The sequence below is a fragment of the Quercus robur genome, chromosome 6 (genome assembly GCF_932294415.1).
Source record: "Quercus robur chromosome 6, dhQueRobu3.1, whole genome shotgun sequence".
Classification (NCBI taxonomy): domain Eukaryota; kingdom Viridiplantae; phylum Streptophyta; class Magnoliopsida; order Fagales; family Fagaceae; genus Quercus; species Quercus robur.
The window spans coordinates 37,878,734-37,900,681 of record NC_065539.1 but is presented as its reverse complement, the minus strand read 5'-3'; the positions used below and the strand labels follow the sequence as shown (position 1 = coordinate 37,900,681).

The window sequence follows — 21,948 nt, the reverse complement described above, 5'->3', positions numbered from 1 at the left end:
TTTTTTTGAAAATTTTCAAATTTTATTTTGTTTGTTTGTTTGTTTGTTTTTTTTTTTTTTTGGATTTTTGGACTACCATAGTTGGTCTTTGTTGTATTATTATTATTTTTTTTTATTATTATGTCTACTTTATGACTTTGGTCTTTATGTTATGTTTTAGAGACAGTTTTATAAACAATAGTTTTGATCATTATATTTTTATTCTTGGTGGGGCATTGAAAAATAAAAACATAAGAGTTCAAATTTTAGAGGCTAACAATTTTTTAAAATTTTTTCCCTAAATTATTAGTTATATTAATTATAATTATAATTATAATTTTTTATTATATTTTTAAAAATATTTTATTCTTGAGTTATCTTACTCAATTCAAATTCAAAATAATACTCCATCTTTTTGATGAGAAGGTTCTTTTTAAAAAAGAAAAAAAAAGGAGTTTTCTAGTTGTTTTATAATAAAAATAATAATTAAATATGCTATTATATTCTTATATTTAAAAATAAATAATTCTTATTGAAAGTGGCGTGAAATTTAATATAAAATTAAAAAAAATCCTCGATTGTTACAATGAGGGATAAATACGCACCAAATTAAGAAATTGATTTGACACATGCACAAAATTATACTTCAATTTTAGAATCTAATTGAATTTTTTCTCAACTTTATATTTAGATTTATATAAAAAAGCATTTATATATATATATATATATATATATTAATAGGCAAAACTGAGAGAAAATCCAATTAGATTTTAAATTAGAATTCAATTAGAATCTAATTTTGCGTCATGTGTCTCTTCTAATCCATGTTTTTAAATTTTTGTGCCAAATGAGTTAATTTAGTGTAAAAATTAGATTTCAATTATAGTTTAATTTTTGTGCCACGTGTCCTATCTAATCTAATTTTTTTGCCAAGTGAATTAATTTAGTGTAGAAAATGAGGAGTCCAATGTAAATAAACCTAGGTAATATATATATATATATATATATATATATATATAAAACCAAAGCTTAGAGAATATTTGATTAGAATCAAAATTAGCTTTTGCATTTGTTAACTTTTCATATAAATTAAATTGTTTAGATTTTTGCTGTTATTTTTTATTTTTTTTCGGAAGTAATGAGTATATTTTTTATACTATTTTTATTTAGATATTTTGTATGTGAAGATTTTGAACGTAACAAACTGTAATTGAGCTAGACAATCCCATGCACTTATCCCCATTCAATTTTGAAGATACTATTTGATAGGCCAAGAATGTATTGACCCATTTGGTAAAATTAATCAATTAATTAACTAAATGAATTAATTAGATTCAATTACATGCAATAAGCATGGTAGCACAAATAAATCACCAGCTAGGTTAAATGTAGCGGAAAATAAATTTGACATAGGTGATTTGTTTATAAATGGGGAAAACTACCGAGGCAAAACCTCACCCGGTGAATTTAAGGTCACCACTCTTGAGAATCCACTATCATCAAAATAAGCGGTTACAAGTAAAAAGAATATTAGTATCTAATACCAACCTACAATTGAACTTTTATCTTAATATCCAATTGGACTTGTAATGTAGTGACAGTCTCTCCTTTCAATGCACGGCTTCCAGTACGTGACTAACCAATCGTTGCACAGATTCTAGTATGTTACTAACACACTAACTTGAGGAAGATATTGGTTGCATAGTTCTTTAGTTCATTCAACGATGAAGATCAAGAAGCTCTTTGGTTACAAAACCCTTGGCGCAAAGACGCAGCAGCTTCTACAAGGAATAGGATGAACTCGGGCAAATTTTATCTCCAGTCACAATTTGCATGCACAATGACTTTGCATCAAGTTGCATTACCTTGCATCACTTGACACGGCCCTTAAAATAATCCTTATATATGTCTAGGGTTGTGAGAAAAGAAACCCTACACAAATACACTTTAATATGCATGAAATCATATTTGGAATTTTGAATTTCATAATTCTCGATAGATACAGCTTCTGTCGAGTAGTCGAACATCAGCATTAAATCTCGATGGATATTAAACTATCGAGCTTTAATGAACAACACTTCTTCACTTGTTTCTTGGACAGATTTTCATAGCTTCAATACTAACCTTGAATTCTTGTTCCTTGAAGTACTAAACCTATCCTAAATCTACCCAATTACAAGTAAAGTGCGTTTTGTCAAAGATTTAGCCAATTTACATAATATATGTCTCTAACAATATCCACATATGTCCTAACACTATTGCACTAATTTTTTCTTTTATTTTGTGTTGTATTTAGTAGAATTTCACGGATAATGATAGTGAATCAATATTGTATATATAGTGTCCAATAGTAATTTTCGAAATTATATACATAACAATAGTGTAATGAGAAAATTGGCATAACCAATATCATTAAAGTTGTAAGGGAAAATCATTTTAGTACATCCAAATGTCCTAATTGAACTAATGTCCTATATAGTTAATAACCTAAACTAATATCAATAGAACCACTATAAATCATCATTTTTGTGCGTAAGCATAGGGTTACATACTAGTTTATATAATAATCATTAAATTTGTATTGACATAAAATTACTACACCATATATATATATATATATATTAATAGGTAAAGTTAAGAGAAAGTCCAATTAGATTTCAAATTGGATTCTAATTGTAGTATAATTTTTCGCCACGTGTCCTTTCTATATATATTTTTTAATTTCTAGATGAGTTAATGTTGTACAAAAGATGAAGAGTCTAATATAAATAAACAATAAAAAAAACCAATAAAAAAGAGTAAACTCATGTGTATATCTAAAAAATAAAATACAATAAAATAAAATAAAATAAAATAAATAAAGAAGAAAGAAAGAGTAAAAAACTCATGTATATGTCTATGACTTAAACAAGTTATAATTTGAATCTATATATATATATATATATATGTAATTGTATTGTTTTTAATTGTACTGTGCATATGCATGAATTATACACTAGTGTGTGTGTATATATATAGTGAGAAATCATTACATATTTTTAGAAATGTATGATTTAAAAAAGGTGTAAATTAATACCACGTATAATTTAAACATCTTATAAAAAAATTGTATAATTTGAACTATATAATTGTAATTGTTTTTAATTGTACACGTGCATATGCACGAGATTATACACTAATTTATATAAAAAGCACCAAATTCACAAATTATAAACTATCCAAATTTATAACGGCACATTTGACAAAGTATTGTACAATGGCCACAATCACGAAATTGCCTTTTTCATTCTCAAATTGCCTTTTTAACTACTAAGCAAAACCAAAACAAAAATAAAAATAAAAACAAAGAAGAAAAGTTAGTGTTTTTTAAGTATATGAAAGATAAAAATAAAAACAAATCATGCACAAAACGAAAAATTGAGTGCTTTTCCAAGGCCAACTCATCTGTACCTTAAAAAAAAAAAAAAAAAAAAAAAATTTCATCTATACCTTCAATACATAGCTACAATCACCATTTACATTGGTAAATCCATTGCATCTCTTTGCCGCACAGCATATGGTGAGAATTAATGAGAAGTTAGGAGGAATCGATACTTGACATAAGAACATAAAAGTGGCGTTTCTATCAATACAAGAAGCAGAAGTATGTTTAAAATCAAAATTGTCGCAGTTCACTATAATAGATGGTGGAAAGTAGAGCAATATCTATGGCATTTATTATTATTATAATTTGAATGAAAAGATAGAAATTATATTCAATGTTTAGCAGAATTACAATGAAGAAACGTTGCAAGCATCTTCGAAAAAACATACCCGGCTGACAGGTACCTTGTTAAGCCACTTACTTATGTGCCACAACAAGCTGATTATGTTTGGCGAATAATTTTGATGGTTGGAGCCATCCCTGCCGCCCTTACATACTACTGGCGTATGAAAATGCCCGAGACAGCTCATTATACAGCCTTGGTTGCCAGGAATGCAAAACAGGCCGCAGCAGACATGTCTAAGGTACTACAAGTAGAGCTCGAACCAGAAAAGGACAAGATAGAGATGGGAACTCAGGATTCCTATGGCTTATTCTCGAGCGAATTTGCGAAACGGCATGGGCTTCACTTGGTTGGAACTGCTATGTGTTGGTGCTTGGTGGACGTTGGTTATTATAGTCAAAACCTTTTCCAGAAGAATGTCCTCTCCTTAGTTGGTTGGCTTCCTCCATCAAAAAATATGAGCGCTATTGAAGAGGTTTTCAAGATTTCAAAGGCACAAACGCTAATAGCACTGTGCGGTACTGTGCCGGGGTATTGGTTTACGGTGCTCTTCATGTTGGGTGCGCTGCACCATGTTCCAGCCCACACTTTGTCTTAGCTCATTAAATGAGCTTGTAGAAAAATTGGCAAGAAGTCAACAAAGCAAATTGAACTTGCTGGAGGAGCTTGTCCGAAAGAGAAGAAATTGGGTTCATCTTTTCCTCTATAATTATGTACAAAAGTCCATCAACATTTATGAAGGGATGTACAAAAGTCAAGTCACATAAATGATTATGTGATATTAAACTTGTGAGACACGTTGGAAGGAAGAAAGAAAAGAAAGAAGCAAAAGGCAAGGGTGATTCGGCTTAAGGAAGAGCTGAAGAAAAGAAAATGGTTGAAGCAAAGTCAAGATAAGTGGCTTGTATTTAATGTGACTTGATGTGAAGAGTGTGAAAGGGAGAAAAGAAGAAAAGGTGAAAGAAATAAAAGGGTAGAGGCCATTCGGCCATTTGGGCAGAGGGGCTGAAGAAGTGAAGTCCCATAGGGAGGTGAGGACTAGTGCAGTCTTGAAGAGCTGCGTGAGTGAGAGCAAGCAAGAGAGAAGAGAAAAATAGAGAGAGTAAGAGAAAATACACAGTGAGGAAGAGAGCAGTGAGTGAAAAGAAAAAGAGAGTTTTTTTTTTACTTAAGTTGTATCTCTAAGTGTTGTAATATCTATTTTATATAGTGAAATTATTCGGAGTTTGTCCCGTGGTTTTTCCCTTCAAGGAGAAAGGGTTTCCACGTAAATCTTTGTGTTTTTGTGTGGTTGTACTTCCGCTGTGCTTGCTAAAATTTATTCACAGTAATATAGAATTTTTCCCAACAAGTGGTATCAGAGCGTAGGTTTGACTGGGAGCAATGGCCGGAGAAGAAGAAAGACGTCAGGAATCGAGAAGTTTGACGGCACAGACTTTGGCTATTGGAAGATGCAGATCGAAGATTATTTGTATGAGAAGAAATTACATCTTCCTCTTTCGGGAAGGAAACCAGATAGTATGGAAGAAGAAGAATGGATTCTTCTTGATAGACAGGTGCTAGGAGTTATACGATTAACTCTAACAAGATCAGTTGCACACAACGTTATGAAGGAAAAGACCACAGTGGATCTTATGAAGGCTTTGTCTAGCATGTATGAAAAGCCTTCGGCTAACAATAAGGTGCATCTGATGAAAAAGTTGTTTAATCTGAAGATGGTGGATGGTACTCCTATGGCTCAGCATCTGAATGAGTTTAACACCATCACAAATCAATTGTCCTCTGTGGAGATTGATTTTGATGATGAGATCCGTGCATTAATTGTTTTGGCTTCTTTGCCAAATAGTTGGGAGGCCATGAGAATGGCAGTGAGCAATTTTGCAGGGAAGAGCAAACTCAAATATGATGATATTCGAGATTTGATTCTAAGTGAGGAGGTTCGCAGAAGAGATGCTGGTTTAAACAATGCACAAGATCAAGCTCTTGTCATGGAGAACAGGGGTAGAAATAGAAGCAGAGGGCTTGATGATCAAGCTAAATCTAATGATAGGTCACAGTCAAAAGGTAGATCTCAGTTTAAAGAGATGAGAGAATGTTTCCATTGTGGGAAAAAGGGTCACATAAAAAGAAACTGCTGGCATTGGAATAAAGAACAAACTGAAGAGAAAGATGAAAAGAATGATGATGAGAAGAATACTGCAGTAGTTGTGTTCCATGAGGATGTTTTGATGCTCTCTCTTGAAGAGCAAAAATGTAAGCATGTTGCTAAAAATGATGTTGAGTGGGTTGTTGATTCAGCAGCTTCCCACCATGTTATCCTCACAAAAAGGTTGTTCACCACATACAAAGCAGGCGACTTTGGTGTTTTGAAGATGGGTAACTCCAGTTATTCAAAAATTGTGGGAATTGGTGATGTATGCATCAAGACAAATGTTGGTTGCACGTTGATATTGAAGGATGTGCGACATGTTCCAGATTTAAGGATGAATGTGTTGTCTACATTGGTTTTGGATCGAGCGGGTTATAGTAACCATCTTGGCAATGGAAGATGGAAACTTTCTAAAGGATTATTGGTTATTGCAAGAGGACGTGCTTGTTGCGGTATGTACAGGACTCATGTGAGGACTTGTAAGAAAAAGTCCAATGCAGCCAAAGTTTTTGAGAAAACTCAACAGTTGAGAGTTGATAGTAATGGTGTTGCAACTAAGAGAGTAAAATTCTCTCTACCTGAAAGTGATTTAAATGAGGAAGTGATATTTGATGAAAAATATCATGATGCTAGGAAGAATGATGAAGTGAAAGATTGTGAAGGTCTTGAGCAGGGGGAGCCAAGAAATTGGATTAAGGATATCCAAAGTGAAATAAATTCTTTGAGAATGAAAGGAATTAATTTTGATGAAATTTTCTCAGTGTTAGTGAAGATAACAAAGAAGGTTGAGTCTGGTGTTGACTTGGCCGGAATGAATTCTAACTGAAGAGTTGAATCGAAGATCTCCTCCGTAGTGGGCTGGAGGGGGAGATTGTTGGGTGCGCTGCACCATGTTCCAGCCCACACTTTGTCTTAGCTCATTAAATGAGCTTGTAGAAAAATTGGCAAGAAGTCAACAAAGCAAATTGAACTTGCTGGAGGAGCTTGTCCGAAAGAGAAGAAATTGGGTTCATCTTTTCCTCTATAATTATGTACAAAAGTCCATCAACATTTATGAAGGGATGTACAAAAGTCAAGCCACATAAATGATTATGTGATATTAAACTTGTGAGACACGTTGGAAGGAAGAAAGAAAAGAAAGAAGCAAAAGGCAAGGGTGATTCGGCTAAGGAAGAGCTGAAGAAAAGAAAATGGTTGAAGCAAAGTCAAGATAAGTGGCTTGTATTTAATGTGACTTGATGTGAAGAGTGTGAAAGGGAGAAAAGAAGAAAAGGTGAAAGAAATAAAAGGGTAGAGGCCATTCGGCCATTTGGGCAGAGGGGCTGAAGAAGTGAAGTCCCATAGGGAGGTGAGGACTAGTGCAGTCTTGAAGAGCTGCGTGAGTGAGAGCAAGCAAGAGAGAAGAGAAAAATAGAGAGAGTAAGAGAAAATACACAATGAGGAAGAGAGCAGTGAGAAAAGAAAAAGAGAGTTTTTTTTTTTACTCAAGTTGTATCTCTAAGTGTTGTAATCTCTATTTTATATAGTGAAATTATTCAGAGTTTGTCCCGTGGTTTTTCCCTTCAAGGAGAAAGGGTTTCTACGTAAATCTTTGTATTTTTGTGTGGTTGTACTTCCGCTGTGCTTGCTAAAATTTATTCACAGTAATATAGAATTTTTCCCAACACTTCATTGATCATATAGGACGGTTTGCAATCCAATTGATGGGGTTCTCCTTCATGTCTATCTTCATGTTTGCACTTGCTATTCCTTGTACTCACTGGACAAATACGAAAAATAAGATTGGGTTCGTGGTGTTGTATGCATTCACCTTTTTCTTTTCCAACTTTGGACCAAATACTACAACATTTATTGTGCCGGCGGAAATCTTCCCCGCAAAGCTAAGGTCTACTTGTCATGGAATATCGGCTGCAACTGGGAAGATTCGAGCAATTGCTGGTTCATTGGGGTTCTCATATGCTTCTGAAAGCAAAAACAAAACTTCAGATGATGCAGGGTACCCAGCTGGTATTGGAATGCAAAATACACTTCTTATACTCGCAGGGATCAATGTAGCAGGTGTATTTTTTTACCTTATTGGTGCCTGAATCCAAAGGGAAATCGCTTGAGGAGTTGACAGGGGAGATCGATGAAGATAGGGAAGAGACCATTACTGCGTAATACTAATAATATATAATCAATAATAATAATAATAATAAAGACTTAATTAAAAATTATTCTAGAAGTATAATAATGTTGTACTCTCAACTTTCACATAATAATTGTGAGTTTAAGTTAATGTTTTATGCTCCAAAAATATTTCATGTGAGAGAAAGGATTACAATATTATTGTCCATCTAGATTGTAATTTTAGTTTTCTAAGTTGGATTATAATCCAATATGTTTAAGTTAAACTTTTCAAGTTCCAAAAAAAAAAAAAAAAGTTAAATATTTATGAGTGCAATTTGTTGCGTTGTTTGGGGGGAAATGAACAAGTGTATTTGTTTAATAAACACTACCTGTAATTTTCATTTTGATCAGCTGTCCATTTTCATTTTGATTATAATTTATGTACGACACTATCTTTCTGAACCAAATCATTTTTATTTCGTTATTTGATAAGGAAATTTTCCTTTTAACTTAATAGATATTTTATGAGTGGACAATACTACTGATGTGGTTTTCCAAGGCAAATAAAGTAGAGAAGTACATTGGGAGAATTGTGCAATCGTATGTAGAATACCTATTAAATTATGACCTGTTTGGAAGTTTAGAGAGGGAGGAGAGTAGAGGGGAGTGGAGGGGAGAAGAGTAGTGTTAGGACATATATGATTCACTTGTTAGGAACATATGTCACTATTTTATGTAATTAGTTAATCCTTTGACAAAATGCACTTTACTTGTATTTGGGTAGATCTAGGATGTGTTTAATACTTCAAGAAATTGTGTTTTAAGATCAAGTGTTGAAGACATGCAAGTCTGTCTAAGATTCAAGCTGAAGAAGTTCTGTTCATTAAAACTTGACAACTAGCTATCCATCGAGCTTAAGAAGCTGTTCTAGCCCCGTGGCTCGACAGCTGCATGACGGCATCTCGACACAGGTATCTGTCGAACTTTATGAAAAACAGAATTCCAGTTCTGTTTTGACTCTAATCCGTGATTATGTGTTTGGGGTTTCTTTTCTACTAACCCTAGACATATAAAGTATTATTTTAAGGGTCGTCAAAGTGTACACAAGTTGCACAAGTGTTGAGCAAAGTTTGTTCAAGCAATTTATAACTGGAGACAAAGCATAGGGTTTTGTGCACCGTAGGGTTTTGTGACCAAGCATTTTCTTGATCTTCATCATTGGGATGAATTGAAGAATTTTACAGCCAACAACCTTCTCTAGTTGGTAATTGAAGTCACCTACTGGGATTCGCACATTAGTTAATCACGTACTTGAGAGCCGTGCATCAAAAGGGGAAATTGTTACTACAGAAGAAATCCAATTGGGTATTGGGGTAAGGGTTCAATTGTAGGTTGGTATAAGGTACTGGGATTCCTTTACTTGTAACCGCTTGTTTTGATAATAGTGGAATTTCGAGAGTGGTGATCTGAAAATCACCCAGTGGGGTTTTTGCCGTTAGGTTTTCCCCATTTGTAAACAAATTACCGTGTCAAATTTATTTTTTACTTCATAATTAGTTTATTGGTGATTTGTTTGTGCTAGTATGTTAATTTGATTAATTAATAAACTTGGCTAATTAATCAATTAATTAATCACAATGGGTCAATTTGTTTTTGGCCTATCGAGTAGTGGGGAGGAGAGTAGAAGGAAATGATTATCCTCTACCTTGTTTGGATGTTTTTAAAATTAGTAAGGGGAAGGGAGTAATTAAGCATTCCTCTTGTTTGGATGTTTTAAAAATTAAGATGGAGAAGAGAGGAATTGATTTAAATAGACAAATTTACCCTTTTTTGAAAATGGACTTGAAACATTAGTCTATGATTAATTTATCAGTTTTGTAAAGTCTTGAACTTGATTATCATTCGTCCAAATTTTAGAATATGTTAGTGATTTTTTTTTTTTGGAGAAGCGTAAATAAAATTAAAAAAAAAAGTATATACTTTTTTTTTTTTTTAATGTGAAATAAAGTATATACCTAAAAACTAAAAAAAGAGTAAAACTCCAAACCCAATGGCCAAAAATAAGAGGCCCAATCTTCAACAACCATGCTTTCACACCAAGACATCAAATTACTCAACATTGAAAAAAAAGAAAAAGAAAAACCTAGCAGACAGTTCTAACCAAGCAGAATCTACAAAATTACGATAAAACCACCGCAACAAAGTCAAAATTTTCTCAAAAAATCCTAAGAACACACCTGCCTCCGCATGAAATAGTTAATGCCGAACGCCAAATCATTGATCGGCCACTTGCCCAGAGACTTCGAGTACGTGAATCGGAGCATCTTCAACAACGTCGTGATCGACTCAAAGAGTGTCGTCGGAGCCTGAGCTGGCCTCCAAGCAATTCTCTTTCTACTCTATCTCAACAAATCTCCGCTGTTGCTCCTCCTATCACCCCCGTCTTCATCGACCTTCGGCGCCAACGACGATGTCGCCAGCCTTCAGTTGAGCATGTAGTAGAGCAAAACCGCGGCTCCGGCGGTGGTCACCATTGTCCTCGCCGCCATGGGAATACAACGGCAGAGATTGGAAAAAAGCGAGGGAGAAAAAAAAAAAAAAAAAAAAAAAAAAAACCTCAAGCCAAAAGCATCAAATTACTCAAAATTGAAAATTTTGAAGAAAAAAAATAAAATTTCTGAATTATGAAAAAAAAAGTGAAAAAGAGAAATCTTGAGAAAGGGTAAATTGGGGAATTCATTTGGTCAATAATTTATCTACTTTACTTTACTCTCCCTCCAAATCTCTCCAATTTGGGGGAATTAAAAATAAGGGGTTAGAGGTAGTTGAAACCCCTCCCCTTCATTCCTTAAAAAACTTCCAAATAAGAAAATTGAATTACTCTCCTTCTCTCTACTCTACTCTTCCTCATTTTTTAAACATCCAAACAGGCTATTAATTAAAAAGCTTTATAATACTGTTGTACAACTAAGCTAACCATGCTCTATGGTACTGAATGTTGGGCTTTTAAGAAGCAACATATTCATAATATTAATAGCATTAAAAGCAAAAAAAAAAAAAAAATATATATATATATATTTATATAATTTTTTTTTAAAGTGCATCTGTACATATTCAAAGAGTTACAAACTAATATACATATACTATATGATATGTTTGGTGTATAGTAATAGTATGGTCTAATTTACAATATATTTATACATCTAATATATGGTATCACTCCTTAATTATGATGATTGTACAAAATTATATACTTCCAGTATATTGTATAATTACTACAATCACAGTAGCTTATAATTGTACTATATTGCCTCACAAACGAATAATCAAATTGTCAATCCTTTCTCACAAAAAAAAAAAAAAAAAAAGAGTCAATCACGCTTTAATTCATCTAAACGAAATCTAATAGCCGCTCAAGTAGTAGTAATCATTTCGATAATGAATATCTGAAGGTCGTCTATATATTATATTTCAGAAAAATGAGATTGAAATTTTGGATTTTATAATTTTTAATTTTTAATAGTCATTCATGGAGCAAAGGCATTAATCAAAGTCAACTCGCTGGCTTATTCCATATCCGCAACGATGCAGCAAGTGAATTTTACCAATTGGATTCTCCTGTTGCAAAACGCCATGGGCTTCACTTGCTTGGAACAGCTGTTTGTTGGTTCTTGGTGGACGTCGGTTACTATAGTCAGAACCTTTTCCAGAAGAATATCTTCACGGCAGTTAATTGGCTTCCTCCAGCAAAGAACATGAGCGCTATTGAAGAGGTTTACAAGATTGCAAGGGCACAAACACTAATAGCACTGTGCGGTACTGTGCCGGGGTATTGGTTTACGGTGGCCTTCATTGACCATATAGGACGGTTTGCAATCCAGATAATGGGTTTCTTCTTCATGTCTGTCTTCATGTTTGGAATTGCTATTCCTTATAAACACTGGACATTGTCAAAAAATCGTATTGGGTTCGTGGTGCTATATGCATTCACCTTTTTCTTTGCCAACTTTGGACCAAATACCACAACATTTATTGTGCCAGCAGAAATCTTCCCTGCAAGGCTAAGGTCTACTTGTCATGGAATATCAGCTGCAACTGGGAAGATTGGAGCAATTGCTGGTTCATTGGGGTTCTCATATGATTCTGAAGACCCGGTTCGCACAAAGGATGATAAAGGATATCCACCCGGTATTGGAATTAAAAAGACACTTCTTATCCTCGCAGGGGTCAATTTAGCGGGGGTATTGTTTACCTTATTGGTGCCTGAATCCAAAGGGAAATCACTTGAGGAGTTAACAGGGGAGAACGAAGAAGAAATGGGAGAGACTGCGTAGTACTAATAGTAAAGACTTAAATACAAATTATGCCGTTAAGTATAAATAAGGTAGCACTCCCAACCTTTTTTTTTTTTTTTTTTTTTTTTTTTTTTGAATGCTTGTACTCCCAACTTTCAAATAATAGTGAATTTCAATAATTTTATCCATGGTGATATTTATTATCAATGTGATAGAAATTGTACAATATTTTTGCCCTTCCATATTGCAATTTTAGTTTTCTGCGTTGGATGATAATCCAATATATTTATGTGTGCAATTTGTTGCTTTGTTGAGGAGGGAAGGGGGCCCCCGGGGGGGGGGGGGGGGGGGGGTGTGGGTTTGTTACGAACAAGTGTATTTGTTAAATAAACACTATTTGAACTGGCTTTTCTTAAAGGCTTGTTTCATTGTACGTACCTTGAAAATTCAATTGTCCAATTTTGTTACAATTATAATTTATGTGTGAAGGGGATTGTAGACATTATATTTTGCAACTTTCATTTAACCTCATTGTATTATCATCATCATATCACATCATAGGGGTAAAACTATAACTTTTATAGCTTAATTTCCAATTATGTTGCATGAAATTGATCTTGAAGTCACAACGATTAAAAGACACTTCATGAGCTCTTATCTATCTACGGGACTGAAAGATATCATGAAAATATTTTTGACAGTTAACATACACTTGCGTGAATTAAGTTTCGACTACACGTGATTATGGATTCTTAATTATAATTAATCTTTTTTTTGTTTAATTTGAATTAAATAATGTGCTTGATAAAAATAAATAAATAAAATAATGTGTCATAACACTATATCTGCTTCCTGGTTGTTTTATATATATATAAACACTAGTCGCTAACCCGTGCGATACACGGGAAAACTATTTTATATAAAGATGAAACTTTAAATTACTTAATAAAAAATAGAAATCAAACTTAAGTTCAAAAAAAAAATGAAGAATTAAATCTTAAATATCCTCAACTATCCATAAAATGTATGAAACATAAAATCTTAAGGCAGTTATTCATTGCCTTACCATATACTGTCGTGTATGTACTACAATGACCAATCACCACTTACCAAGAGATGCAAATAAAACATTTGCTTTGACTTCATCACTAAATTGCAGAAAAAGAGCAGCACACGGTACGAACACACTACAGAATCTAAAGAGTAGTAGTAATCATTTCGATAATGAATATCTGAAGGTCGTCTATATATTATATTTCAGAAAAATGAGATTGAAATTTTGGATTTTATAATTTTTAATTTTTAATAGTCATTCATGGAGCAAAGGCATTAATCAAAGTCAACTCGCTGGCTTATTCCATATCCGCAACGATGCAGCAAGTGAATTTTACCAATGGGATTCTCCTGTTGCTATTTAAACGATTATTACCTGGCTTATTATACGTCATTTAGCAGCTCATTATCCATGGAAATAATCATGGAATCCACAATAGACAAGTTTATATTTTACAATGAAACTGGCGTTTGAATAAATTATTCCATACCAGCATATCCGAGGAATTTCTTGTGATGTTTATTTATTTACTTTATTTCGTGTACAGAACACATAGTGGACCTCAAATTATTCACGCTGCGTTTATTTTTTTAATATAAATTAGATGATTCTTCTCTTTCGAACAAACATGACATTTCGTGTGAGTTTCGATGTTATGGAATATATCAATTTACAAATGCAGTTCCGTTTTTTTGAAGTTACACAGTTTGATATTGCTCCAGAGAGAATAGATTTTCTTTGAACACAAAATTTACTTTAAAATCTGAAAGAAATTATTATAAAAAAAAAAAAAAAAAAAAAAAAAAAAAAAACATGTTTGTTTGACTTTAGTCTCAGGTTGAATTGGGTTAGTTGAGAACGAGATTAAAATAACAAATTAAATAACTCTTACTTATCAATAAGTAAGGTTGTAACCAGTGAAAGCAATGACCATGGAAGATATATAAAAGGTGTTATATGCCAGCATATGGCTAACCACCACACTCTTCTTCAATATCTCAAGCTCCATTTGGAACTCAATAAGCAGGTCAGTCTCTTTCTTTCTCTGGCTTCCATAATTTTTTTTTTTTAAAATTTTCCTGCCATACCTTACACATGAATCCCCAGAAGTTCCTAATTTATTTGAAACGACTGCTCTTTTCTGCCTTAGTATTATGGTGAACTTTGATGAGCTGAATTTTTTGGTGCCTGCAGTAAGGCTCTCTTTTAATTATTGAATATTTTTAATTTGGATAATTTCATTAACAGTTATTTCAATATTAGTTCTATGAAATCTGAATATAGGAAAATATATCATGCCACTGGGTTATAATGTTCCTGACATTCTAAGACTATTTTTTTTTTTTTTAATATTATACAGTATTGTGCTTAATTTTTTGGGGAAAATATTATTGTACGTCATGGATTTGTTTTTTCTCCTTTTAAGTTACTTTGTGGGATACTTATCTTTATGCATAATGATAAGTATAGTCCCAGTAATATTATAGTTTGTTTTGTTTCTTTCATTTGATTAAAAATAAAAAGAAGATAAATTGCATTTTAAATTTATAATTTAGGAATGAATTCAAATTAAACCTCAAACCTTCAAAATTTTCAAATCAAACAACACTTTTGATGATTGATGCCCTAAGGGAAATTGCTTGAACAAGACCATGACGTGTGGTTTGGATTGAAATAAATGTTCACACACAACTGAAAGAATATCCCAGTGTCTTTTTGTTATCTCACCCTATAATTTGATTTTTTTAGTGTATTTTCTTTTTATAGCATATTTAATGAACTATTATATTTTTTATATTTCAAATTTTCCAATAAGAAAAAAAAATTCCTACTTTTATCAATGACTTTTAAAGTTCAAAATTTATAAAAGTAAAATAAGGATAAGAGGAAAAAGGAAAATAAAGAAGAATATCGATTAAAAAAAAAAAAAAAACAATGTTACTCGCATCTTTTTATTGGAAGTAAATTTTGACAAATCCACTATTGAATTTTCTTTTTACACCCTCCATGAATGCAAAATTTTTATAAAATCAAAGATCAATGATTATGTCATCAATAAATTGTTTAAATTATAATTTTTTGTAGTTTAAAATTATGCATAAAATATAATTTTATAGATCATATAGTAAATAATATCCGATTGTCACAAAATTTGATATATGTATTAAGAGCGTAAATAACATGCAATCTAACGGTTAGATTTTCAAAATATGTAATAATGTTAATGATATTGAGTAATAAATTTTGTCCAATTAACATTCTTGTTTCCTTTCAAGAGTAAAAAACAGTATTGTCAGTAGGATAAATTTTTTATCGAATAATTAATTATTCTTCACAAATTTTGTTTAAGGGAATTAATTATGGAGATAATTACATTTAAAAAAAAAAAAAACTCTATATTTTGATGTTATTTAGGTTAAATTTTAGTTTCAAGCACACAACCTTTCATAATATAGTTTTAAAATTATTACAATTTGAAGATTTTGTGAATACATATTAATCAAAATAATAAAATTTATGTAAATGGAATTTTAATTTTGAAAAACTTGGAAAACGAGTTATACATAGAGTAAGTCATTATAAAATAGTCTAATCATGAACTAGATACAAACAAGGGAAAAATCCTGTAGCCCTCTGGGGAAAAAAAAAAATATATATATATATATATATATATATATTTAATTCTGAAAAGTATTTCTCTATGGTAACAATCGAAAATAGTTTTCCAACTAGAATTAAAAGATACGGATGCTTTAATTTTATCATTGCAGGATCTGCTTTGATAAGTTAAGAATATTCTAACAGTTAAGTTTAAATATGTCTATGTAGGTACACTAATTACTTCAATTGATAAAGGTTATTCTCCTTAGTTATACCAAAAACTAATTAGTATTTACCATGATGATAAAGATCAATATCATAATAGAGTAGACAACATGAGTTCAAATTCTATCATACCAAAAAAAATGTCTAACTTATCATATTAGTTTTTCACTTTTTCGTAGATAAGATAATTTATCTATGGATGGAGGATATTCCACTACATCTTCATGCTATAATTCAAGTTGATTTAGCTTTTATTTTTTTAATGGAATAAATAGTTTTTCCTTCTTTAAAAATAAGAAGAAGGAAGGGGGCATAAATACCCATAAAATAAGTATTTAAATTCATTTGACCCTTAGTTCTATGAATTTTTCTTCATTTATACATTTTTTAATCTTTCAAAGAAATCAATATATTAAGAAAAATGGAGGGAAATGTGAAAATCAAACTATATATATATATATATATATATATATGTGTGTGTGTGTCCATTGTCATGTAAAATAATCTTCCAGTGACTCAAAACAAAAATTAGCTTTAGTTTAATAAAGTTTTGCAATATATTGTAAGATCATTGAATTAAAATCATTTATAATTATCATATACTTATACATACTGAATTTAATAACACTTTATTTTATATATATATATATATATATATATACAAACTACAAAGTCAAACAACGACACAAAAACTCATTTTCTATAGAATATATAACACGTTAACAAAATCCTATATAATATGATATACACAAACTTAATAACAATTTATTTTTTCTATACATAGAGTGAAACAATTAATTACTCAAAAACTCATTTTAAGTATAATATATAATATTATAAACACAAACATTTTTGCAATTTATTTAGGTGACAAGTTATAATTGAAGTAACATTACTTTCATATAATTTTGTCATTAACTTCCTTTTTATAATTCATCAATTACCATAGAATGATCGTCACAAAAAATTGTGAAACTTTTGTTTCTATAGATTTATCTTTTCTGTATAAAATATTTTAAGGACTTCATTAATGAACTTTTTTTCCTTATTACTTTCAGGGTTATATTTTGAGAAACCTTTTTTATTTTTTTTTTGTTCTGCAAAAATTTTGCAACTATAGGGGGAAAGATACTTGAAGTTGTAAGATCCAGCCATGCCTACAGAGAAGATAGGGGTTCTTCAAGCACTCGATTCTGCGAAAGTCCAATTGTATCATTTCACAGCAATTGTAATAACTGGAATGGGATTCTTCACAGATGCATATGATATCTTTTGCATTTCCATTGTTACAAAGTTACTTGGCCGTATATATTACACACCGGCGAATCACAGTGCGCCAGGCACATTGCCTCCCAGTGTGAATTCCGCTGTTACTGCAGCTACACTTTGTGGTACTTTTGCTGGCCAACTCTTCTTCGGTTGGCTTGGTGACAAATTGGGACGCAAAAGAGTTTACGGTGTGACACTCATGCTCATGGTATTTTGCTCCATTGCATCGGGACTCTCATTTGGAAAAGAACCAGCTGGTGTCATTACCACACTTTGTTTCTTTAGGTTCTGGCTTGGCTTTGGCATTGGTGGAGACTATCCTCTTTCGGCTACAATTATGTCTGAATATGCTAACAAAAAGACTCGTGGGGGATTTATCGCTGCAGTTTTTGCCATGCAAGGTATTGGAATATTATTTGGTGGGATTGTTGGATTAACTGTCGCAGGTGCCTTCAATGACAAATACAAAAGTGTAAAGTTCAGTACAGATCCAATAAAATCTCTGCCACCCCAAGCTGATTATGTTTGGCGCATAATTTTGATGGTTGGAGCCATTCCGGCCGCTCTTACATACTACTGGCGTATGAAAATGCCCGAGACAGCTCGTTATACTGCCTTGGTTGCCAGGAATGCAAAACAAGCCGCGGCAGACATGTCTATGGTATTACAAGTAGAGGTCCAACCCGAAACGGAGGTAGAGACAACTCAGGATTCCTATGGCTTATTCACAATGGAATTTGCAAAACGCCATGGGCTTCACTTGCTTGGAACAGCTGTTTGTTGGTTCTTGGTGGACGTCGGTTACTATAGTCAGAACCTTTTCCAGAAGAATATCTTCACGGCAGTTAATTGGCTTCCTCCCGCAAAGAACATGAGCGCTATTGAAGAGGTTTACAAGATTGCAAGGGCACAAACACTAATAGCACTGTGCGGTACTGTGCCGGGGTATTGGTTTACGGTGGCCTTCATTGACCATATAGGACGGTTTGCAATCCAGATAATGGGTTTCTTCTTCATGTCTGTCTTCATGTTTGGAATTGCTATTCCTTATAAACACTGGACATTGTCAAAAAATCGTATTGGGTTCGTGGTGCTATATGCATTCACCTTTTTCTTTGCCAACTTTGGACCAAATACCACAACATTTATTGTGCCAGCAGAAATCTTCCCTGCAAGGCTAAGGTCTACTTGTCATGGAATATCAGCTGCAACTGGGAAGATTGGAGCAATTGCTGGTTCATTGGGGTTCTCATATGCTTCTGAAGACCCGGTTCGCACAAAGGATGATAAAGGATATCCACCCGGTATTGGAATTAAAAAGACACTTCTTATCCTCGCAGGGGTCAATTTAGCGGGGGTATTGTTTACCTTATTGGTGCCTGAATCCAAAGGGAAATCACTTGAGGAGTTAACAGGGGAGAACGAAGAAGAAATGGGAGAGACTGCGTAGTACTAATAGTAAAGACTTAAATACAAATTATGCCGTTAAGTATAAATAAGGTACCACTCCCAAACTTCTTTTTTTTTTTTTTTTTTTTTTTTTTTTTTTTCTTTGAATGCTTGTACTCCCAACTTTCAAATAATAGTGAATTTCAATAATTTTATCCATGGTGATATTTATTATCAATGTGATAGAAATTGTACAATATTTTTGCCCTTCCATATTGCAATTTTAGTTTTCTGCGTTGGATGATAATCCAATATATTTATGTGTGCAATTTGTTGCTTTGTTGAGGAGGGAAGGGGGCCCGGGAGGGGGGTTTGTTACGAACAAGTGTATTTGTTAAATAAACACTATTTGTACTGGCTTTTCTTAAAGGCTTGTTTCATTGTACGTACCTTGAAAATTCAATTGTCCAATTTTGTTACAATTATAATTTATGTGTGAAGGGGATTGTAGACATTATATTTTACAACTTTCATTTAACCTCATTGTATTATCATCATCATATCACATCATAGGGGTAAAACTATAACTTTTATAGCTTAATTTCCAATTATGTTGCATGAAATTGATCTTGAAGTCACAACGATTAAAAGACACTTCATGAGCTCTTATCTATCTACGGGACTGAAAGATATCATGAAAATATTTTTAACAGTTAACATACACTTGCGTGAATTAAGTTTCGACTACACGTGATTATGGATTCTTAATTATAATTAATCTATTTTTTGTTTAATTTAAATTAAATAATGTGCTTGATAAAAATAAATAAATAAAATAATGTGTCATAACACTATATCTGCTTCTTGGTTGTTTTATATATATATAAACACTAGTCGCTAACCCGTGCGATGCACGGGAAAATTATTTTATATAAAGATGAAACTTTAAATTACTTAATAAAAAATAAAAATCAAACTTAAGTTAAAAAAAATATGAAGAATTAAATCTTAAATATCCTCAACTATCCATAAAATGTATGAAACATAAAATCTTAAGGCAGTTATTCATTGCCTTACCATATACTGTCGTGTATGTACTACAATGACCAATCACCACTTACCAAGAGATGCAAATAAAACATTTGCTTTGACTTCATCACTAAATTGCAGAAAAAGAGCAGCACACGGTACGAACACACTACAGAATCTAAATAATGCCGAGCCAAGCAATAAACCGTCAGATAAAAAGGCTTAATATCATATAATATATTATAAGCCAACTATATTTCAAAATCAAAAAATGCAGCGTTGGCACAATACGCATAGACCAACAAATATATAGACCAATGCTCAGTCAAACAAATATTCAAGAAGACAAATATCTTAATATAATATAATATAATTTAATTAATCCCACCACTACTGTCAAGCATCAAAACAACTTTATACCATGGTTGGAAAATATCTCAGACACAAAGCAAACACAGCAAATATGACAAAGTCAAAACACTTTATCAGCAATTGGTTTACTTTGCGCAAAATTTTCTCAAACACATGATTGTGAAGAAAAGAATTACCAATAGCAGTAGCGTCAAGGGTGCTCTGTTTTTTGTCCACAACCTTCGCTGGGTTTGTTCACGCAAAGGGAAAAAAAAACATAAAATGGAAAAATGGAAAGAAGAAAACAAAAAGATACAATAAGTAGTTACCCACTAAACTAATATCTTAATATAATATAATTTAATTAATCCCAATACTACTGTCAAGCATCAAAACAACTTTATACAATGGTTGGAAAATATCTCAGACACACAGCAAACACAGCAAATATGACAAAGGCAAAACACTTTATCGGCAATTGGTTTACTTTGCGCAAAATTTTCTCAAACACATGGTGTGCACAAAATATTTTAATGCCTTAGTTATAAATGTTTGTTATTATAAAAATTAAAAATTAAAAACAGAAAACAATAGCATGATTGTGAAGAAAAGAATTACCAATAGTAGTAGTGTCAAGGGTACTCTGTTTTTTGTCCATAACCTTTGCTGGATTTGTTCTCGCAGAGGGGGAAAAAAAAAAGAAAACGGAAAAACGAAAAGAAGAAAACAAAAAATAAACAACATATATAAACAATAATAAGTAGTTACCCACTGAAACTAAATAAGCAAACCATCGAAAAGATACAATTGTTTAGTATTTTGAAGTGAACGTGTTAGCAATTTATGTAACCATGTGGTGAAATGAGGAGTGGTCAACAAAAAGTCAAACATTTCGCCTGTTAGTTATTATATAGATATGGATAAATGTTAAAGTTAAAAATTTTAATCTCATAAAGGAAATGATAATATATCCAAACTTAAGTGTTGTAATTCGAATTTTGACCATAAAAGGAAAATATTTTTGAATTATACCATGTGAATGCAAACAAAAAAAAAAAGAAAGAGAAAAACATTTAAGGGAATCCAAAAATATAATACTCTTTATTTATTTATTTTTTAAATTTAATTTTTTCAATTTTAATAGCATGTAAAGGAAAGTGCAAAAGTCGAGTCACACCATCGTTTTCACTGACCATCTTTACCCGCGTGAAGACTAGAGACTGAGGGGCTAGAACTAGAAGTCGACGTTGAATTGACTTGGAGACTCGACTTAACGTGCCCGGCCCATTGTTCACTTCTGTGTGGATACCATTTCTTTGCTAAAAGCTAAAAATATATGGCTGAAAACACCGTAAAAAATATTTTTTAAACAATCAAAATACTATTCACGTATTTTTGTGCAACTTGACTTTTTCTTGAATAGTATCATGGGACCAGCCAAACACAAACGCAAAAGCCAAAAAAAAAAAACAGAACGCAAACAAACACACACTATTGTCGCTGCTGTGCAAAGCTTATCGGCTTAGTTTTGTCATCACCTATTTAACAGTCTCTCCGCAAGTTCTTTTCTCATACTCATAGAGAGTACCGTCTCCTCGTCAATTTTTCTGAGTCATTTTCCAGGTAACTTCATGGAAATTGTTTAGGGTAATGATTTACTTGTGCTACTTAGGCCTGTTTGGTAGATTAGTTAAACAAGACATTTTCAGTTTTTAAATAACATTATACAGA

At 32.3% G+C, this 21,948-nt stretch overlaps 3 protein-coding genes and 1 long non-coding RNA gene across 4 annotated transcripts; all 4 read left to right on the top strand.

Annotated features, from left to right (window-relative positions):
- Positions 1 to 1,407: 1,407 nt before the first annotated feature.
- On the top strand, positions 1,408 to 8,055 carry LOC126690152 (low affinity inorganic phosphate transporter 2-like). The gene is given in 4 exon segments (XM_050385283.1): positions 1,408 to 1,451; positions 3,762 to 4,290; positions 7,548 to 7,958; positions 7,960 to 8,055. Coding segments are annotated over 4 exon segments (1,080 nt in total).
- On the top strand, positions 4,783 to 7,483 carry LOC126688650 (uncharacterized). Its single transcript, XR_007644326.1, has 2 exons — positions 4,783 to 4,901; positions 7,367 to 7,483. It is a non-coding gene; the product is annotated as an uncharacterized LOC126688650 (long non-coding RNA).
- Positions 8,056 to 11,610: 3,555 nt separating the features above from the next.
- On the top strand, positions 11,611 to 12,506 carry LOC126688649 (probable inorganic phosphate transporter 1-7). Its single transcript, XM_050383418.1, has one exon. It carries the CDS (start codon positions 11,760 to 11,762, stop codon positions 12,336 to 12,338), a length of 579 nt encoding a protein of 192 aa, XP_050239375.1. The 5' UTR covers positions 11,611 to 11,759; the 3' UTR covers positions 12,339 to 12,506.
- Positions 12,507 to 14,235: 1,729 nt separating this feature from the next.
- On the top strand, positions 14,236 to 19,075 carry LOC126688648 (probable inorganic phosphate transporter 1-3). Its single transcript, XM_050383417.1, has 2 exons — positions 14,236 to 14,380; positions 17,300 to 19,075. The coding sequence occupies exon 2, from the start codon at positions 17,333 to 17,335 to the stop codon at positions 18,896 to 18,898; it is 1,566 nt and encodes a 521-aa protein (XP_050239374.1). The 5' UTR covers positions 14,236 to 14,380; positions 17,300 to 17,332; the 3' UTR covers positions 18,899 to 19,075.
- The last annotated feature ends 2,873 nt before the right edge of the window (positions 19,076 to 21,948 follow it).

What these genes read in the sequence shown, in the direction of transcription:
- LOC126688649 (XM_050383418.1), top strand. Translation starts at nt 11,760, where the DNA reads ATGAGCGCTATTGAAGAGGTTTACAAGATTGCAAGGGCACAAACACTA.
- LOC126688648 (XM_050383417.1), top strand. Translation starts at nt 17,333, where the DNA reads ATGCCTACAGAGAAGATAGGGGTTCTTCAAGCACTCGATTCTGCGAAA.